At 50.4% G+C, this 15,111-nt stretch overlaps 2 protein-coding genes across 3 annotated transcripts; both read right to left on the bottom strand.

The window, feature by feature from the left end:
* Positions 1–2,727: 2,727 nt before the first annotated feature.
* Positions 2,728–7,920, bottom strand: LOC122377536. Its single transcript, XM_043357648.1, has 4 exons — positions 7,908–7,920; positions 4,091–4,768; positions 3,388–3,535; positions 2,728–3,004 (listed from the first exon to the last, which is right to left on the bottom strand). The coding sequence occupies exons 1-4, from the start codon at positions 7,918–7,920 to the stop codon at positions 2,728–2,730; spliced, it is 1,116 nt and encodes a 371-aa protein (XP_043213583.1).
* On the bottom strand, positions 7,039–14,670 carry LOC122377529 (glycosaminoglycan xylosylkinase-like). 2 transcript variants are annotated; one of them, XM_043357633.1, is made up of 10 exons: positions 14,644–14,670; positions 13,931–14,137; positions 13,141–13,277; positions 11,814–12,032; positions 11,392–11,558; positions 10,934–11,130; positions 10,613–10,784; positions 9,084–9,257; positions 8,723–8,782; positions 7,039–8,274 (listed from the first exon to the last, which is right to left on the bottom strand). In XM_043357633.1, the coding sequence occupies exons 2-10, from the start codon at positions 14,043–14,045 to the stop codon at positions 8,064–8,066; spliced, it is 1,452 nt and encodes a 483-aa protein (XP_043213568.1). In that variant the 5' UTR covers positions 14,046–14,137; positions 14,644–14,670; the 3' UTR covers positions 7,039–8,063. The 2 variants fall into 2 exon arrangements, with proteins under 2 accessions (XP_043213568.1, XP_043213569.1); XM_043357634.1 differs by lacking the exon at positions 13,141–13,277.
* Positions 14,671–15,111: the final 441 nt, after the last annotated feature.

The raw sequence follows: 15,111 nt of genomic DNA, 5'->3' as shown, positions 1-15,111 counted from the left end.
GCGATATCATCTGGGCGGGAGGCACATCGTATATAATAGCGCAGCAATAGGAATTTACGGCGCCTGTCAAGTGTGGGTATGTTTGTGTCTATGTGTAGGGCTGTTATTCTCGTAGTGCGCAGGGCACCAGTGATGATTCTGAGTGCATGATTCTGTATTGTTTGCAATTTGTCAATACGGCTCGAAGCTATATCATCGTATAAGAAACTGTTATAATCCAAGATTGGACGAATTAGGGTTACGTAGAGTTGCGTGAGTGTGCGTCGGTCCGCACCCCACTCTCTGCCTGCGATGCATTTCATAATGTTGATTCTTCTGGTACACCTTTGTACCAGATCCTCAATGTGAGCGTTGAAGTTAAGTGTGTAATCAAGAGTTATTCCTAGAAATTTGTGTTTTTGTACGTATTTGATTGGTTTGTTATCTAGTGTGAGGTTTCGCCATTTGTCACGTAGCAAACGATGGGAGAATATCACTGCGACAGTTTTGCTAGGTGAGATCGTAAGACCCCACTTCTTGCACCATTTTCCTATGTTATTAAGTGAGTGTTGTATTTGTTCGATTCCAATGTTAGGGTTATGATGAGTATACCAGAGTGCTATATCATCAGCGAAGAGAGAGTGCTTAATATAAGATGGTTCATCATCGAAAATATCATTTATCATTATTGTAAAAAGTGTAGGCGATATGACGCTGCCCTGTGGTAGGCCATGTTCTAGAATGTAATCTGGTGAGTATGTGTTCCCACACCTAACCTGGAAGGTGCGATTAGAAAGAAAGTTACTGATGAAATGGGCCATATGACCCCGTATGCCTGTTTTGTGTAGTTTAATAAGTAGAGCTTTCCTATTTACTTTGTCGAATGCATTCTTGAAATCAATGAATACTGCTACTGTGTACTCTTTACGTTGGTATCCAATCTGTATCGAGTTAATAAGATGTGTTATGTTACTGGATACTGACTTCCTAGGTCTGAAACCTGTTTGATATGGAGAAAGTAGATTATTGGACTCCAGATAAGCCCTAATTCGTCCATTAACCATTCTTTCCATTAGTTTTGATGCACAGCTTGTGAGGGATATTGGGCGATAGTTTGCAGGATCAGAATGTTGTTTGCCATTTTTAAGGATTGGGATAATAATGCTTCTGCGCCAGGATGGAGGATATGAATTGCTTTCCCAGAGTTGATTTATATTAGCCAGGAGAGTTGCAAGTCCAGATTCAGGGAGATTTTTGAAGAATTGGTATGCGACCTGATCTGGACCGACCGATGTGTTTCCACATTTGGCAAGTGATGAGTGAAGCTCATGTTCTCTGAATGGTGCATTGTATTGTTCGTTGTTGAGTGAGTCGAATGAGAGTGTACTGAGGTGTGTATCAAGTGTTGTGGTGAATTGTGGTGGGTATTGCTGTTCAGAAGAGATATTGGCGTAGTGGATAGCAAATTGAATAGTTACTTCTGAGGGGATGATGTAATGTATGTTGTTAATGTAAAGGTGGGGTACCTTGTAATAGGTGCGATTTTTAGTGAAACATTTAATCAGGGACCATATTTTCGAAAGAGGGGTAAATCTATTAAAAGTGTTAGCAAATTGCTGCCAGCTTGAGCTTTTGGCTTTCAAAATAATTTCACGTGATTCTCGTCGAGCCTTACGAGCTGCCTCCGCGTGTGCGTCGCAGATGCATCGTCTAAAGACACGCATTGCTCGCCTTCGAAGTGCTACTGCTCTTTGACAATCAGAGTTCCACCAGGGAGAATTTTTGTCGGGGATGGGGGGTCGAGTGAGAGGAATCGTCTGTTTTGCTACGTTAAGTATCATGTCAAGGAAAGTGTTAATATCTTTAGGGGGATCTCTACATTCTACGTTAATGTGTTTTTGAAAGTTAGCCCAGTCGGCTTTCCGAAAATTCCATCTTGGGAGAAAGTTAAAATTTGTTTGTTCTGAAGGAACATCAATGGAGTAGTGCAAAGGGAAGTGATCACTAAATAGGGTATCATCTGCAGTGTATTGGGTGAAAAGTGTCGCGGTGTTTGTGTCCGTGATAGCGAAGTCGATGACGCTATGTGAGGCTTCGCCATTAGAAATGCGTGTGTGTGTTGGTACTCTGTTTGTGAGTGGTATCAAATCAAGTGCTTCTATTACGTTAAGTATTTGTCTGCCTCTTGTGTCGTTGCGTGTGCATCCCCATGTTAGATTTTGGGCGTTAAAGTCTCCCATTATGATAAAAGGAGGGGAGAGCTGGGAAATCAATTCGGAGAGGTGTTTAGGATTCAATGGGTAGGTAGGAGAGAGGTAGATAGAGAGGACAGTTAGATCACGCTGTGCTATTTTTACTTTAGCTCCTACAACGTTAAGCGTTGTATTGAGATGAATTTGGTGGTGCAAGATATTATTTGAGATATAAAGCGCCGAGCCGCCCCGGCGAGGTGTTTCATTTACGTTATCTGTATACAAAGAATAGTCACGAATGTTGAAATTATAATTAGTCGAGTCAGAGTCTATGAATCTGGTTTCTTGGATGGCGGCAAGTAACGGTTTATTATGCAAGATATAGTTCTTGAATTCCCCCCAATGAGATACCAGCGAGCTGGTATTCCATTGGAGAAAGAATTCAGGCCGTGATTGTTCAGTGTGGTTACTCATGTTTGCTTATTTATGTTTTACTGAGAGACGGGTCATGGGTCGGGCCCGGCTGACCGTCTCCGACTCTGTGTCAGTGGCGGGTTCAGATGGTGGGATGGAGTGTGTGGGTGAGGTGGCAGCGCTGGTCCCAGTCCGCTCGGACAGAGGCGAGTCCGGCTCCAGTGTCGTGGTTGGTGACGCGTCCGGTGTCTGTGAGGGTGTGGTCTGTGGTCGTGGTGGTGTTCGTGGTGGGGTCGGAGGGCGCTGGGCGCTCCGCACCGGTGGAGGGGGAGGTGGCGGCCTCGCCGGCGGAGGCGTGTCCTCGCTTGTTTGTGTTGGGCGCGGAGGGCGTGGGCGCGGCGGCGGGACCTTTTCGCGGACTGCCGGGAGCGGGGGCCACTCAGCTGGATCCAGTGTGACTGTTGCGTTCGTTGTGCGGCTGTTCTGTTTCATGTGGTGCTCCCTGGCTGCCTGTCTTGTGGCCTCCCGGTGCCAACGGCTTGCATCTTGGACAACGGGGCACCCCTTATCCCAAGACGGATGAGGCCCTCCGCAACTGAAGCAAAGAGGGGGAGCCTTACACCCTTCCGTCGGGTGCTCCTCGGAACAGCGTCCGCACCGCGGTTTGCGGCGACGACACGCCCGCGCACTGTGGCCATACATGAGACAGTTTTTGCAGGGGCGAGGGGCGTAGACCCACGGCGTGATCGGGACTCTCAAGTAGCCGCAATACACGACTTGCGGGAGGTCCCGCCCGGCGAACCATAGTCTTATTGTGGGGTTAGGACCCATCTTTTCGATGTTGTTGGACCTGAGCCTTTCGACTTTGATGACGCCTTGCTCCTTGAGTTCGTCGAGGAGCTCAGCGTTGCTGAGCTCCGTCAGCGCCTCGCTCCTGAGAGCACCTTCCACTGAGTTCAGTCGGTGGGCGAGTTGGGTTGTCACGGGTTGGTCGGTGAACGTCGTCATGTTGAGGAGGATCTCTGTCTGCTCTTTGTTTTTCGTTTGGATCAGAAGGGACCCGGACTGTACGGCCTTAGCCGAGGTGACGGGGCCGCACAGGCGATCCAAGGACCGCTTGATGGTAAACGGGTTGCTGTTTTTGAACGTTAGGTTGTTGGTGGTTTTTTTTACCAGCACGAAAGCTGGGCCGTCAGGGATGGTTTCGGAGGGGGGCAGTGAGGCCGCCCCCTCATCCTGGTAGAAAGGCATGTTACTCTGGTTAATTTGTGTTTATATCTGGTTATTATTAATAGAAGAATCAATAGCGGGCAGAACCGCAAATAGCAAAATTAGTCCGATCCGGATGAAAAAATTGGGCAAGAGGGCCGGCGCTGCCGGTAACCTCGGAGGCCCCCAGACAACGACGAAAGATCAGAGAGAAAGAGGTGGGGGGTTGTGGGACAGAATGTCCCTAGAAGAGAGGGAGTGGAAGAAAACGAAAACGATCCTAACGCAGAGCAGACGGAGTCCTTCGCCGACCGGAATGTGGCGCAGGCGCAGTGAGGTGTCTGAGGCCTCGAGGTCTTCCAGCGAGCCGTCTTCGGACTGGGCCTTGGCGATGGCAGTGAAGTCGGCGAGCGGGGGTCGCGGCTGGGCCACCATCGAGACCGTGCGTGACAGCGTGTCGGCGACCACGTTGTCCTTGCCAGGCACATGGCGGATGTCAGACACGAACTGGCCGATGTAGTCCAGGTGGCGGACCTCTCGCGGCGAGTAGCGGTCGGACGAGGAGCCGATGGCCGTTACCAGTGGTCGGTGGTCTGTGAAAATGATTGCTGACCGTCCTTCGATGGCGTGCTTGAAGTGCCGGACGGCCAGGTAGATAGCGAGCAGCTCGCGCCCGAACGTGCTGTATTTCTTCTCCGCAGGTTGGAGCGTTTTCGAGAAGAAAGCGAGGGGCTGCCACTCGCCGGCGACGTGCTGCTGGAGGACGGCGCCCACTCCGCAGTCCGAGGCGTCGACGAAGAGGGCGAGCGGCGCGTCCGGGACTTGGTGTGCGAGATGTGTCGCCGTGGCCAGGGCGTCCTTGACGTTCTTGAAACGCTGCCGCGCCGAGTCTGTCCACGTGACAGGCGCTCTCGAGCGTTTTGCCTTGTGGGTGATTAAGGCGTGCAGAGGCTGCAGGAGCTCACCTCGGTCGACTGTGGCCGGTGCAACCTAGTCAGGTCGTTTGTGTGAATCTCCGTGTTCTTCCCTCGCCTCAGAGTAGCCGCTCTTCTCCAAATGCCCGAGCCGTTTTCTATGTGTATTTGTCTTGTAGCGAACAGCAGAGTCGAGAAACGAATTGACAATGTCGCCGAAAACCGCGGTCATATGCTGGCCGTCCCTAGTACTACCAATATGCCCGCAGGCGCGGCGAGAGACAAGCTCAACGTATGAGTCACCGTCCGGCTGCCGGGAGAGCCCCTACCGCGACCTTTTTCCACAGTCATGACGTCACGACAATGGGCTCCTAAACGTACGGGCAGCGGCCGCCTCAGGGGTGCCGCCGTGACCTTTGCACGACACGTTCTATAGCGTATGGCACAGCGGTTACTAGGAAGGTTGAGGCCAGCACATTAGCGATATAACGTAACGTAATATAACGTAATTAAAGAAAGGGCTTTTTTACTGTGTACTTTGGCTGAAAGCACAGGTTTTTGCCCTCTTGGTTAGGCACCAGGTTTTTTCTAGTTAGGACTTTTCCTGGTAAAGTTCACCCCACAACAACACACACCAAACAACAGCACACAAATCAGCAGCAAGTCACAGCAGCATGAAGTTCTATGTAAGTAACCAAATTTATTGTCTCGCCCATCAGGCACCTTTCGGCCTTCCCTTTGCCTTGCAACCCACCGGACGCCACATGAGCCGGTTTAACGTAGTCTTTTGCCTTTCTCTTAGTTCTTGGGCCGGAATCAAATAGCCGGCATTAACGTAACGTAAACGAAAGACCTGGCCAATTGCCAGCTAGTAACTTTCCCCTTCCCCCGGCTATAGCCACTTGGCTTGCCGGGAGGACAAAAAAAAAAAAAAAAAAAAAAGCAGCAGGCCGGTTTACAAATAACAAACAAACTTGACGCGCAATTGACAACAGGTAACAGATTGATTAATAAGGCGGTGACAATAGACAAATCGCATAGATGACAAATCGCATAGATGATAAATCGCATAGATGATCCCTACAGTGTCCGTCACTCCGCGGCATCTGTGCTCTTGAGCTGAAACAAAGATGAGCTATTCCAAGATTTCCGGTTTCAGCAAAAGTCAATTTGAGCTGCGGGCTCGCGAGCATTCAAGCCGCCGCCACCTTTGAAGGCAGCAGCGATATACCCCTCACCGGCCGAGGGGAGGGGGCGGGTGCCGCCCCCCCCCATTGGAATTTTTTCGCGATAGCCCCGAACACGCTGGGGATAGAGAGCTGAAACTTGGTATACCTGACCTTTGATTCCAGCCGGATCTTTTCACACCAACTGCATTTTCGGGTCAGGTCAGGTCACTGACCTATGACCGTATGACGTCATAAGTGAACCTCTGCACGGTCTTCAGATGTCGCAACTTCGCAACGCCCTCACTGCCAGGGGAGCTTTCACAGGGAAATGAAACTTGCAGGATCTAATATCTATTACGAGTCTCACAACTTGCATATCTCAGATTTTTCCTAAAGGTCCTATGAGGTCAGGTCATTTTCGTGACCTCCACTATTAGGGTCAATGGGGAAAATGAAAACTGCTATTCTAGCGCCGGAAACGATCTCCAACTATCTCAAGCACACAGAATCGTGATATGATGCACTCCTTGCAAGGTTAGATGCGTCACTTTTGCAATGTTGACCTTGCGTGACTTCATTAGGGTCATATTAGTTTTTCGTCAATAACTACCGATCAAATTGAGATAGCGAGTCGAGAAAGCCACCGGGCACCAATAGACCCAGGAAGACTTGCCAAATAGAATGATACGATATGCGACATGACCTACTTCAACCAATTTCGTGACCTGGGAGTGCTGACCTGACTGTGACCCGGGGTCAACGTCCCAAGTTGGCCTCACCAAATAAAAAGTATATCATTCGACGCGCCTGAGCGAGGCGAACACGAGCTGCCGAAATTGCGGCTCTGTGGCCGTTTATTTGCGAAATTATTCACCAACAACGGAACCGTACCTTGGGGCACTTGACCTGACCTCAGAGGTCACCGGTTGACCTAGGACCTTAAAACTGGGTATCAATCTCTGCGTCTCGTAACGGCGCACACGCTCGTTTTTTCCGCGACGCGCTAGCTCCACCAGGGGTGAAACGGCGAGGGGGTTCGTACCGCCCTCCCCCCCCCTCGGCCGGCGCGTAGGTATGTAGAAAACCAATAGGTCTGGCGAGGGATACTAGTACTTTTACAGTTTGTGTTAATGCGAAACTACCGTTATTTAGATTATTAAATTGAATTCACGGTACGGCCGCATTGTTGGTATATTGTAGCGAACTTCGGTGATACAGAGGTGCTCGACACAATGGTAGAAACAACAAATAGCGCACCAAATGGTTATTGGCTTAAAAGTAAAAAAAAAAAAAGATACGTGAACTAGCGCTAGCTAATACGAACCGTGCACTAAGCAGCGGCAAACCAAAATGCCTGACAATGTACTTCACGAAGCAGTCTAACAGTAAGACATACCTCTATAGCAAGATCACCGGTGCACGGTACATCTATATTACTATAAAACCGCATTCTCAACGCGACTAGCCTTGTGTAATGCGCATGTATTTTGCACTTCAGTTAATACCGTCAACACACAGCAGTTATTGACGGATTGGCATGAAGTGAGGGCCTCGGCAGCCCGGTTTATACAGCCCTCTCTCACTTAGTCGCCACCCTTTCGCTACTCTGTGTTCGTCCATCCACAATCCACATCTTCGAATACGGGTCCGACCACGTCCACTCTCCACTCAACACCTCGGCCAGGCCTTTCCGAATCCCGACCTCACTCCGCCCCAGCTGCCACCACACTCGGCTCCAACTCCAGCCACACTCGGCTCGAACTCAGACTGCACTCGGCTCCAACTCCAGCCACACTCGGCTCTAACTCCGACTACACTCGGCTCCAACTCCGACTAACACTCGGCTCCAACTCCAGCCACACCCGGCTCCAACTCCGACTACACTCGGCTCCAACTCCGACTACACTCGGCTCCAACTCCCATTACACTCGGCTCCAACTCCAGCGACACTCGGCTCGAACTCCGGTCACACTTGTGTCCCGCTTCGGCCATACCACGCTCGGCCCTTAGCCCAACGGCCAGTCGCCCACCTGTACCCCACATCAGTCGCCCGCCAGAACCCCACATCAGTCGCCCGCCAGAACCCCACATCAGTCGCCCACCAGTACCGTACATCAGTCGCCCACGAGGTCCGTACATCAGTCGCCCGCGAGGACCGTACATCAGTCGCCCACGAGGTCCGTACATCAGTCGCCCACGAGGACGTGGTGGCCGGGCCGGCTGTGCTGCTCGCACCAGCGCACCACCTCCAGCACCACCTGGTGGCGGCGGCTGAGCGCGCTCAGGTGCGGCGCGGTGAGCAGCGGCCCCTGACGGTCGGCGGCGACCACCGACATCAGCGGCCCCAGCTGGCCGGCCGGCACCGCGCGCAGCGCGCGCCACGTGCGCCGGCGCAGGCTGGGAACACGGCGCCCGGCGTCAGCGTGGGGTGGGGTGGGGACTATATCGGGACGGTATGTGCACTATGCAGGGTGCAGGGTGCCGTGTGGGCACAGCAACACACAAACAGCTGTATTGCACTGAGCATAACCGAAAAACTTGCCAAAAAGAATGACCAGGCGGGATGCTGAGAGCAACAGTCGGGTCAAATAGATACCACGGTGACTATAAATAGCAGATACATAGTGAGCAGTTAGGTGGAAGCTTAATATCAACACTATCGCTAAAAGTGGGAAATGGGTACAGTAGTACTCTGGCATTCCTCTAAGGAGGACTGAACTGGCAGGCCCGAGGTCCCAGTACACCCTCCAGTGTCCTGCTGCCGGCACTGACCCGTCCCTGACAGTACTGGTAGTCCGAGTTCGCTCGGTGGAAAGGAGCGGGGACTGTCCGTCTACTGACTGACCTGCAGCACTGCAGCAGCGGCGCCAGGATGTCCAGGTGGTCCACATCAGCGTCCCCGAAACTGACGGCGGCACCCGACATACGACCGTAAGTCAGCGCTGTCACAACTATTACACACCCATAGCACTGTACACGGCAGCTGAGGCGGTTTGAGGTTGCTGACTTCTTACAAATACCGTTCCAATGTATTGGTATAATCTGCCTCGAAAATCAGGGCAGGCAGCAACAACACAAGTCATTTGAAGTGTTTCGACAATTCATCTCTGTTCTTTGAGCAGAAACAATAGTAAGACGAACTACGAACTAGATACATATTGCCCACAAATTCCCCTTGTACGCGGCTTTGATGCGGCGATTCTGACCTCTTGCCGTTGTCGATGAGCACCATGGGCCCGCCGCGGCCGAGCGTCTCGTAGTGGTGCCGGTCGCCGTTCTGAATCAGGAAGTCCAACACAGCTGCGTCCACAAGGTCGAGCAGTCGCTGCGGTTTGAGCAGGGAGCGCACGTGGCGGCAGAACTGGGCCTCCTGCTCCCACCTGGACGGACGACGGGGCACGGCGCGGTCACAGCACGGAGACAAGTACACGGCGAATGTAGCCGGCGACGGCGGCAATGACCCGCTGGTAGGCAAAACAGTAAACACTACATAAGCAATCGCGTTAAATCAACCAGAATATTTATTTTCCTGTTGGTAAAGCACAGCATTGGAAAGAAAATACGGACTGTTCCGGATGGCATTATTATGGTATATTATGGTAGTGCAATTAACGTGACAAAATGAAAGAATGTGATTATTTTTTAAAGGAGTGAGTCGGCAAAAGTATGCATGAGCGAACGAATATAAATGAGCAGCGAAGCGCAATCATGACTGACTTGATTAATTAACTGAGTAATGATCGCATATAGAAAACAAAGACAAAGTTGCCAAGAAAAATTATTTTACAAATGAAAAAGTCGCGAGCATTTAAAAAAATTACCATAAAACTGCATGTACCCGAGGTCAATACAGGGTTGAATGGGAGCAGCGACAAAACACCAGGGCCCTGTTCGGTTCCGCGCAAAATATTTTGCTGAGTGTGAAGTCACATATGCGATGATGTCAGCCGCCTGGCTCCGCCCATGCTCCGCCCCCTCTCCGCCGGTTCGCAAAGCCGAGGGTCACGCGACACGCGGCGAACCGTGGCGCGGATGGAGTGATGTGTTTCGTTCAGTTACTAAGTAGAATGCGTTCAAATGTGGTTAATAGCAATGTGCCACTGAAAAGAAAGATAATTATACCAAAACAACACCATACCAACCACTTACAATAAGAAATATATGAGGGTAAACTTTAATCCGCGCCACTTTCGCCTCCTGCAGCTACTATTTTCTTCTTGCGCAAAACTGAAAGATTTTGCGCGAGCCTACGTCACACGTGTGACGTCATACGCCGAAGGGCGGAGCTTGGCACCCGAGAGACCCCAACTGCGCATGCGTGGTGCAAAATTTTACAATAGGATGCGCTGCCCGAACAGGGCTCTGGAGCCAACAAAAACACAGCGCGTCGTGTAGATCACTGCCTTCGCCGGCCCAATAAACAGAACCTATCGCATCCAAACGGCACACTACCGCGGCTGCCATATAAAACAGCTATTCATCAAACCAGTCACAGCTCGCAGCTCACACTGTAGTCGTACCCACGTCCAGTGGCGGCGGAACACCTTCGATTAAGGGGGGGGGGCACTGCCTACTTTTGGTCCCATTCTTACCATGCAACGCCCATAGGGCTAATGTAAAAATGCCAAAATCAAAGGGGGCACGGTGCCCCGGTGCGGGGTGCCCCCCTCGTACCGCCGCCTATGCCCACGTCTCCCTCCCAGCCAGGAGCCCCCCCCCCCCCCCGGTCCCTTACCTCGCCGGCTGGCCGGTGTAGGTGCGCTGCCAGGGGTGCGGGTGGCTGCGCAGCGAGCCGCCGGCCGGCAGCCAGAGGACAGCGGCGCCCGCCAGCAGCCCGGCGCTGTCCGTGCAGACGGGCCGCTCCGGGGAGCAGTAGCGGCACTCGCCCGACACACAGCAGCGGGGTCCTGGCGCACGGGGCGACAACGGTCACGGCCAAACACCGATGGTGAGCCACCGTCCACCGGTCACAGTCATACCACAGCCAGAGAACGCATGAAGCTGATACCATATGTGCGCAAGGGGATTTTCAAAGATTGCCACACCGCCGTCCCACCTCTCCGGGTGATGGTCCGTCGCAGTCGGGCGGTGGCCACGGGCCGCACCTCGGCGTCGAGCCGCAGGGCGCGTCCGGTGACGGGCGGCGCGCGGCCCACCGCCAGCAGCCGCTGCAGGTGCCAGCTGGCCAGCTCGGCGTGCGGCCGGTCTCGGCCCGAGAGCAGGCCGCCGCGCAGCGGACGGTCCCGGCGGTACCTGCACGGGGGAGGCGGGGTGTTAGATGTACCCACAGCCGCCCGTACCTGCACGGCGCCGGGCGGTGGGGTGTAGGAGGTGTATCCGACAGCCAGCGAAGAGTTAAAAATATATCACTGCTCCGAGTAGTGAGCAGGTTCCCCTCACTGATTGTGCCAGGGTCGGAGGGTATGTTACATCAGGCCACCACAGCCAGAGAGAGAGAGCGGCAAACGCCCGGTCCCTGGAGGCCGAAAGGTACGACTGACAGAGGGGATTCACCATTGCGGCTTGAACAGGATCTGCTGGTTTCCCTCCAGCGTCAGCAGCAGCTTCAGCTGGCTGCCGACCATGGCGACGTCTGCGCTGGTGATGCGGCCGGTTGCCATGGCAACCAGCGTGTCTCCGAACCCCGGCCACGGCTCAAACGGGCCCTTCCGCGACAGCGACTGAGAACAGGAGGAGCAGGCTGTCGGGAGCTGCTGGTAGCCGGACTTCGCCTACGATCTCCGCGATAGTCCTATATCAGCAAACGAACAATATCTTACACATCCGAATAATATCAAAGCATGATTGTCAAACAAATCAATGACACCCAGTTTATCGAAACACGCCTCACAATGTAGCAGTGCCGGGTGTCCGCGACCTCTCTCTTACTCTGTCTCTGACGTGCCCAGCCCGGCGGCGCTCCCCTGACCTCTCACCTGCGCGGCCTGGCGCCAGCCGGCCGCCGGCGCTCCGCTGGGGCGCAGCTGGAGCAGCAGCTCCGAGACGCGCCGCACCAGCCGGGCCGTCAGCGGCTGCGGCCGCAGCTGCAGCTGCGCCAGCCGCTCGGTGAGCTGGCGCAGCTGGGCGGGCAGCTGCAGCCGGCCGGGCTGCAGCTGCGCCCCGCCGCCGTACAGCGGGAGGGCAGCCCCCACCTCCTGGGACGGAGCGGCGGCGGGTCAGTCGGGCTGCAGCTGCGCCCCGCCGCCGTACAGCGGGAGGGCAGCCCCAACCTCCTGGGACGGAGCGGCGGCGGGTCAGTCGGGCAGCGCCCCCAGACCCGTAACACACTGCAGCAAACTTTAGCCAGTAGTTCTTCATTTGTGACGAAGTGTACTGAAGTCTTCATTCAGTCCTACCAATCATTGAATAAAAAAGAAATACAGTATAACTACTAGTGTTCTTGTAGTCATGTGTTATGTCATATAGTAATGAAACAAAACAGCATTTGCTAGAAAATTTATCTTGTAAAAATATGGTATCACATATTATGACACACATATCAAGATGATTGTTTTGTCTTAAGCATCAAAACATTAGCAGGTAGGCATGTAAAAATAGTATGGTATGATATTTATAAACTATGCAAATTATAAATGTTTTTTTTTACAAATTATACTTACAATTCCATAACAGTGCATACTACATAGGTATGATGTTATTTGAGTAGTAATCCTGAGACAATAAGAGTTAGCTACAAATGCTGCCTAGCCTGTAAATTATAGTAATTTCAGACACTCATGAATAATTAAACCATCTGAAAACTTGAACACTCCAAAAATTGAACTGTACTTCATGCTCTATTGTCAAGGTAGAAAGGTCTAAAGCATTAATTCAAATGAATCTGATAAATTGTCTACATCACCAAGGAGGGGCTCAACAACGCCACAGAGGTAAGGTAAAATCATGTTCCAAGATGAGATTATGACACCCATTCATAATTCAGGGGTCTACCTATTGCCTACCAAGTACCAACCTGAGCTGAACTAGTAACTTTTAATCTAAAAAGCAGAATCTAATGTTTACCTTGCTGTGTGACACACATGGACAGGGTTATAATTTCCAAAATAAGCAAATAAGCTGGGCTGCCATTGCACAACATAATTGTGAATTATGTCCCATGACGAGTCTGAAATTACTAATTGGGTTAGGTTTAGGTAGTCCATGCAAAGTAGCCTCAACAATTAACATGGTATAGAACTATGGAAAACAAATGGGTGGAGAGAACAAACCACACAAGAGAGATTAATATAACAAAATACCAACCATGTCTTGAAGCTTTTCCAACAAATACCTTTGATGGTCCAAATTCTCTTGAATCAAACAGGTAAATTTTAGCCTGTTGATTTCATGTGCCTTCAAGGGACATTTACTCCACTGACATTCATCTATTGTGCTATATGCTGTGAAGCATAACAAGACAAAATGAGTATCATGGCAGCTCACCAACATTTTCCCTTTGATTGGATTAAGAAGCATGCTGCTGATTTATGATATATCAGGTACCTAGCCATCAAATAGCCTATGTCTGTTAGTAAACAGCAGACTGAAGAAGGCAATCAATCAGCAAACAAGGATAGTGGACACTAAAAGAGGCTATATCTTTATATCTGATGTCTGTGTGGTTAACCATTTCAAAATGAAAATAGGTAATACAATTGTATATTGGCATCTAGATACAATTACAAAAGTAAGAAATATATGAATTTTAAAATTAATAGTTACAAAATGTGGATGACATTTGTATGTATGTAGGCATGTAGGTAGGTGCCCATACTTCAACAGTTAAGAGAAATCCATGAATCGGAATGGAATAGCGATCACTGATACAGGAATTATTTCAATCAGCATATCAATGGCAAATTGCAGAATGCAGGGAAATAACATTAACTTTGCACATCTGCTTCATCAGTAGTAAGTGACATTCACAAAACATGGGGCAGCATCAACAATTCTACAATAACAGTCATCTGATAACAGTCAACAATGCTCTTAGTAAATCAAATTCATCAGTATTTTAACTTTTAAGACTGATGTTAGGTAGGTACCTACTCACCTAGTTCAGTTGCTTTCCAATCGCTGCAGAACATTATGTTTTTATTGACTGCAGCACAGATTGGTATGAAGACAAAAAATAAGGCACATGATTGTATAAAATTATTTTCCTTCATTATCAGCTTCTTCAGTGCCTTGGCACATAGGCTATCTCTAGGAATCTTGGAAGGTTCCTCAGTGTTTCGTTACCAAGTGCGTACTGTAAATGCTGTAAATAGCCATAAATACTCATCAAAATCACTCCATTTAGGACACATTCTCGACATGTTCTTGGCTGGCTTGACACAACGGACACAATCCTTGGACACAATGGGACACAACGGACACAACAAGGGTGCGTTCTTTGCACGGAAATTTCATGTGAAATTTCACAGCTCAGTCAGCTGATGCGTTCTTTGCCGCCCGCACGGGAATTTCACGGCGCAATTGTCACAGAGGCTTCATAAATGTAATATGCCCAGATTTGTGAACCATGCATTGAACTTAGCGTTGCTTGTATTGTCGGTAACTTACATGATTGATAAGAGGCAGATGGAGTTTTTATAGAAAAGTCTCTGGTGTACATACATGCAGCTTGTAAGAATACTTATCGGTTAATATTTCCACACCAGTTTGCTGGTTAGTAACAGCGGAAACAATCCCTAAAAAGGTTTTTGGTAAAAACGGTAACATTTTAGTAACATATTCCGCAAAACCAGTCCGTATCATACGCACACATTCACATTCCCTCCTCCACAGGGCTCTCTCTATCGTCTGGATAAAAATAGGCCCCGCCCATCCCAATCAGCTGCTGCATGACGAGTTGATGACGACAACCACTACTTACCAGCAACCAATCTAGGGATAGCGTACGTGACAGTAATGGTGCAGCGGTTGCAAAATATTGCATTGTTATTCAAACGGTTTTTGCTTTTTGATTGTGATTGTATTGAGATATGTGATTAGATGAGGTGTTGTTGAAGGCAGGTATTTTTTTAAATATTTTTTGACAATTTTTTGCCCCCTTGTGCTGAACCCGGGACCACCTGAAGTCTAAACCTCATTTTATATAACATGTCAATGCTGATGCTGTCCAGCTCAGAGTTTTTTTTTTGGGGGGGGGGCAAACCAAAACAATTTATCGATTCTTTCCATGCATCGTCCATAGGCGTAATGTTAAAATTATGCCGTTTGGGGGGGGCA

The sequence above is a fragment of the Amphibalanus amphitrite genome, unplaced genomic scaffold (assembly GCF_019059575.1).
Source record: "Amphibalanus amphitrite isolate SeventyFive unplaced genomic scaffold, NRLGWU_Aamphi_draft 000046F_arrow, whole genome shotgun sequence".
In the NCBI taxonomy this organism is placed as follows: domain Eukaryota; kingdom Metazoa; phylum Arthropoda; class Thecostraca; order Balanomorpha; family Balanidae; genus Amphibalanus; species Amphibalanus amphitrite.
The sequence above is the reverse complement of the archived record's forward strand: the minus strand, read 5'-3'. Positions and strand labels throughout refer to the sequence as shown.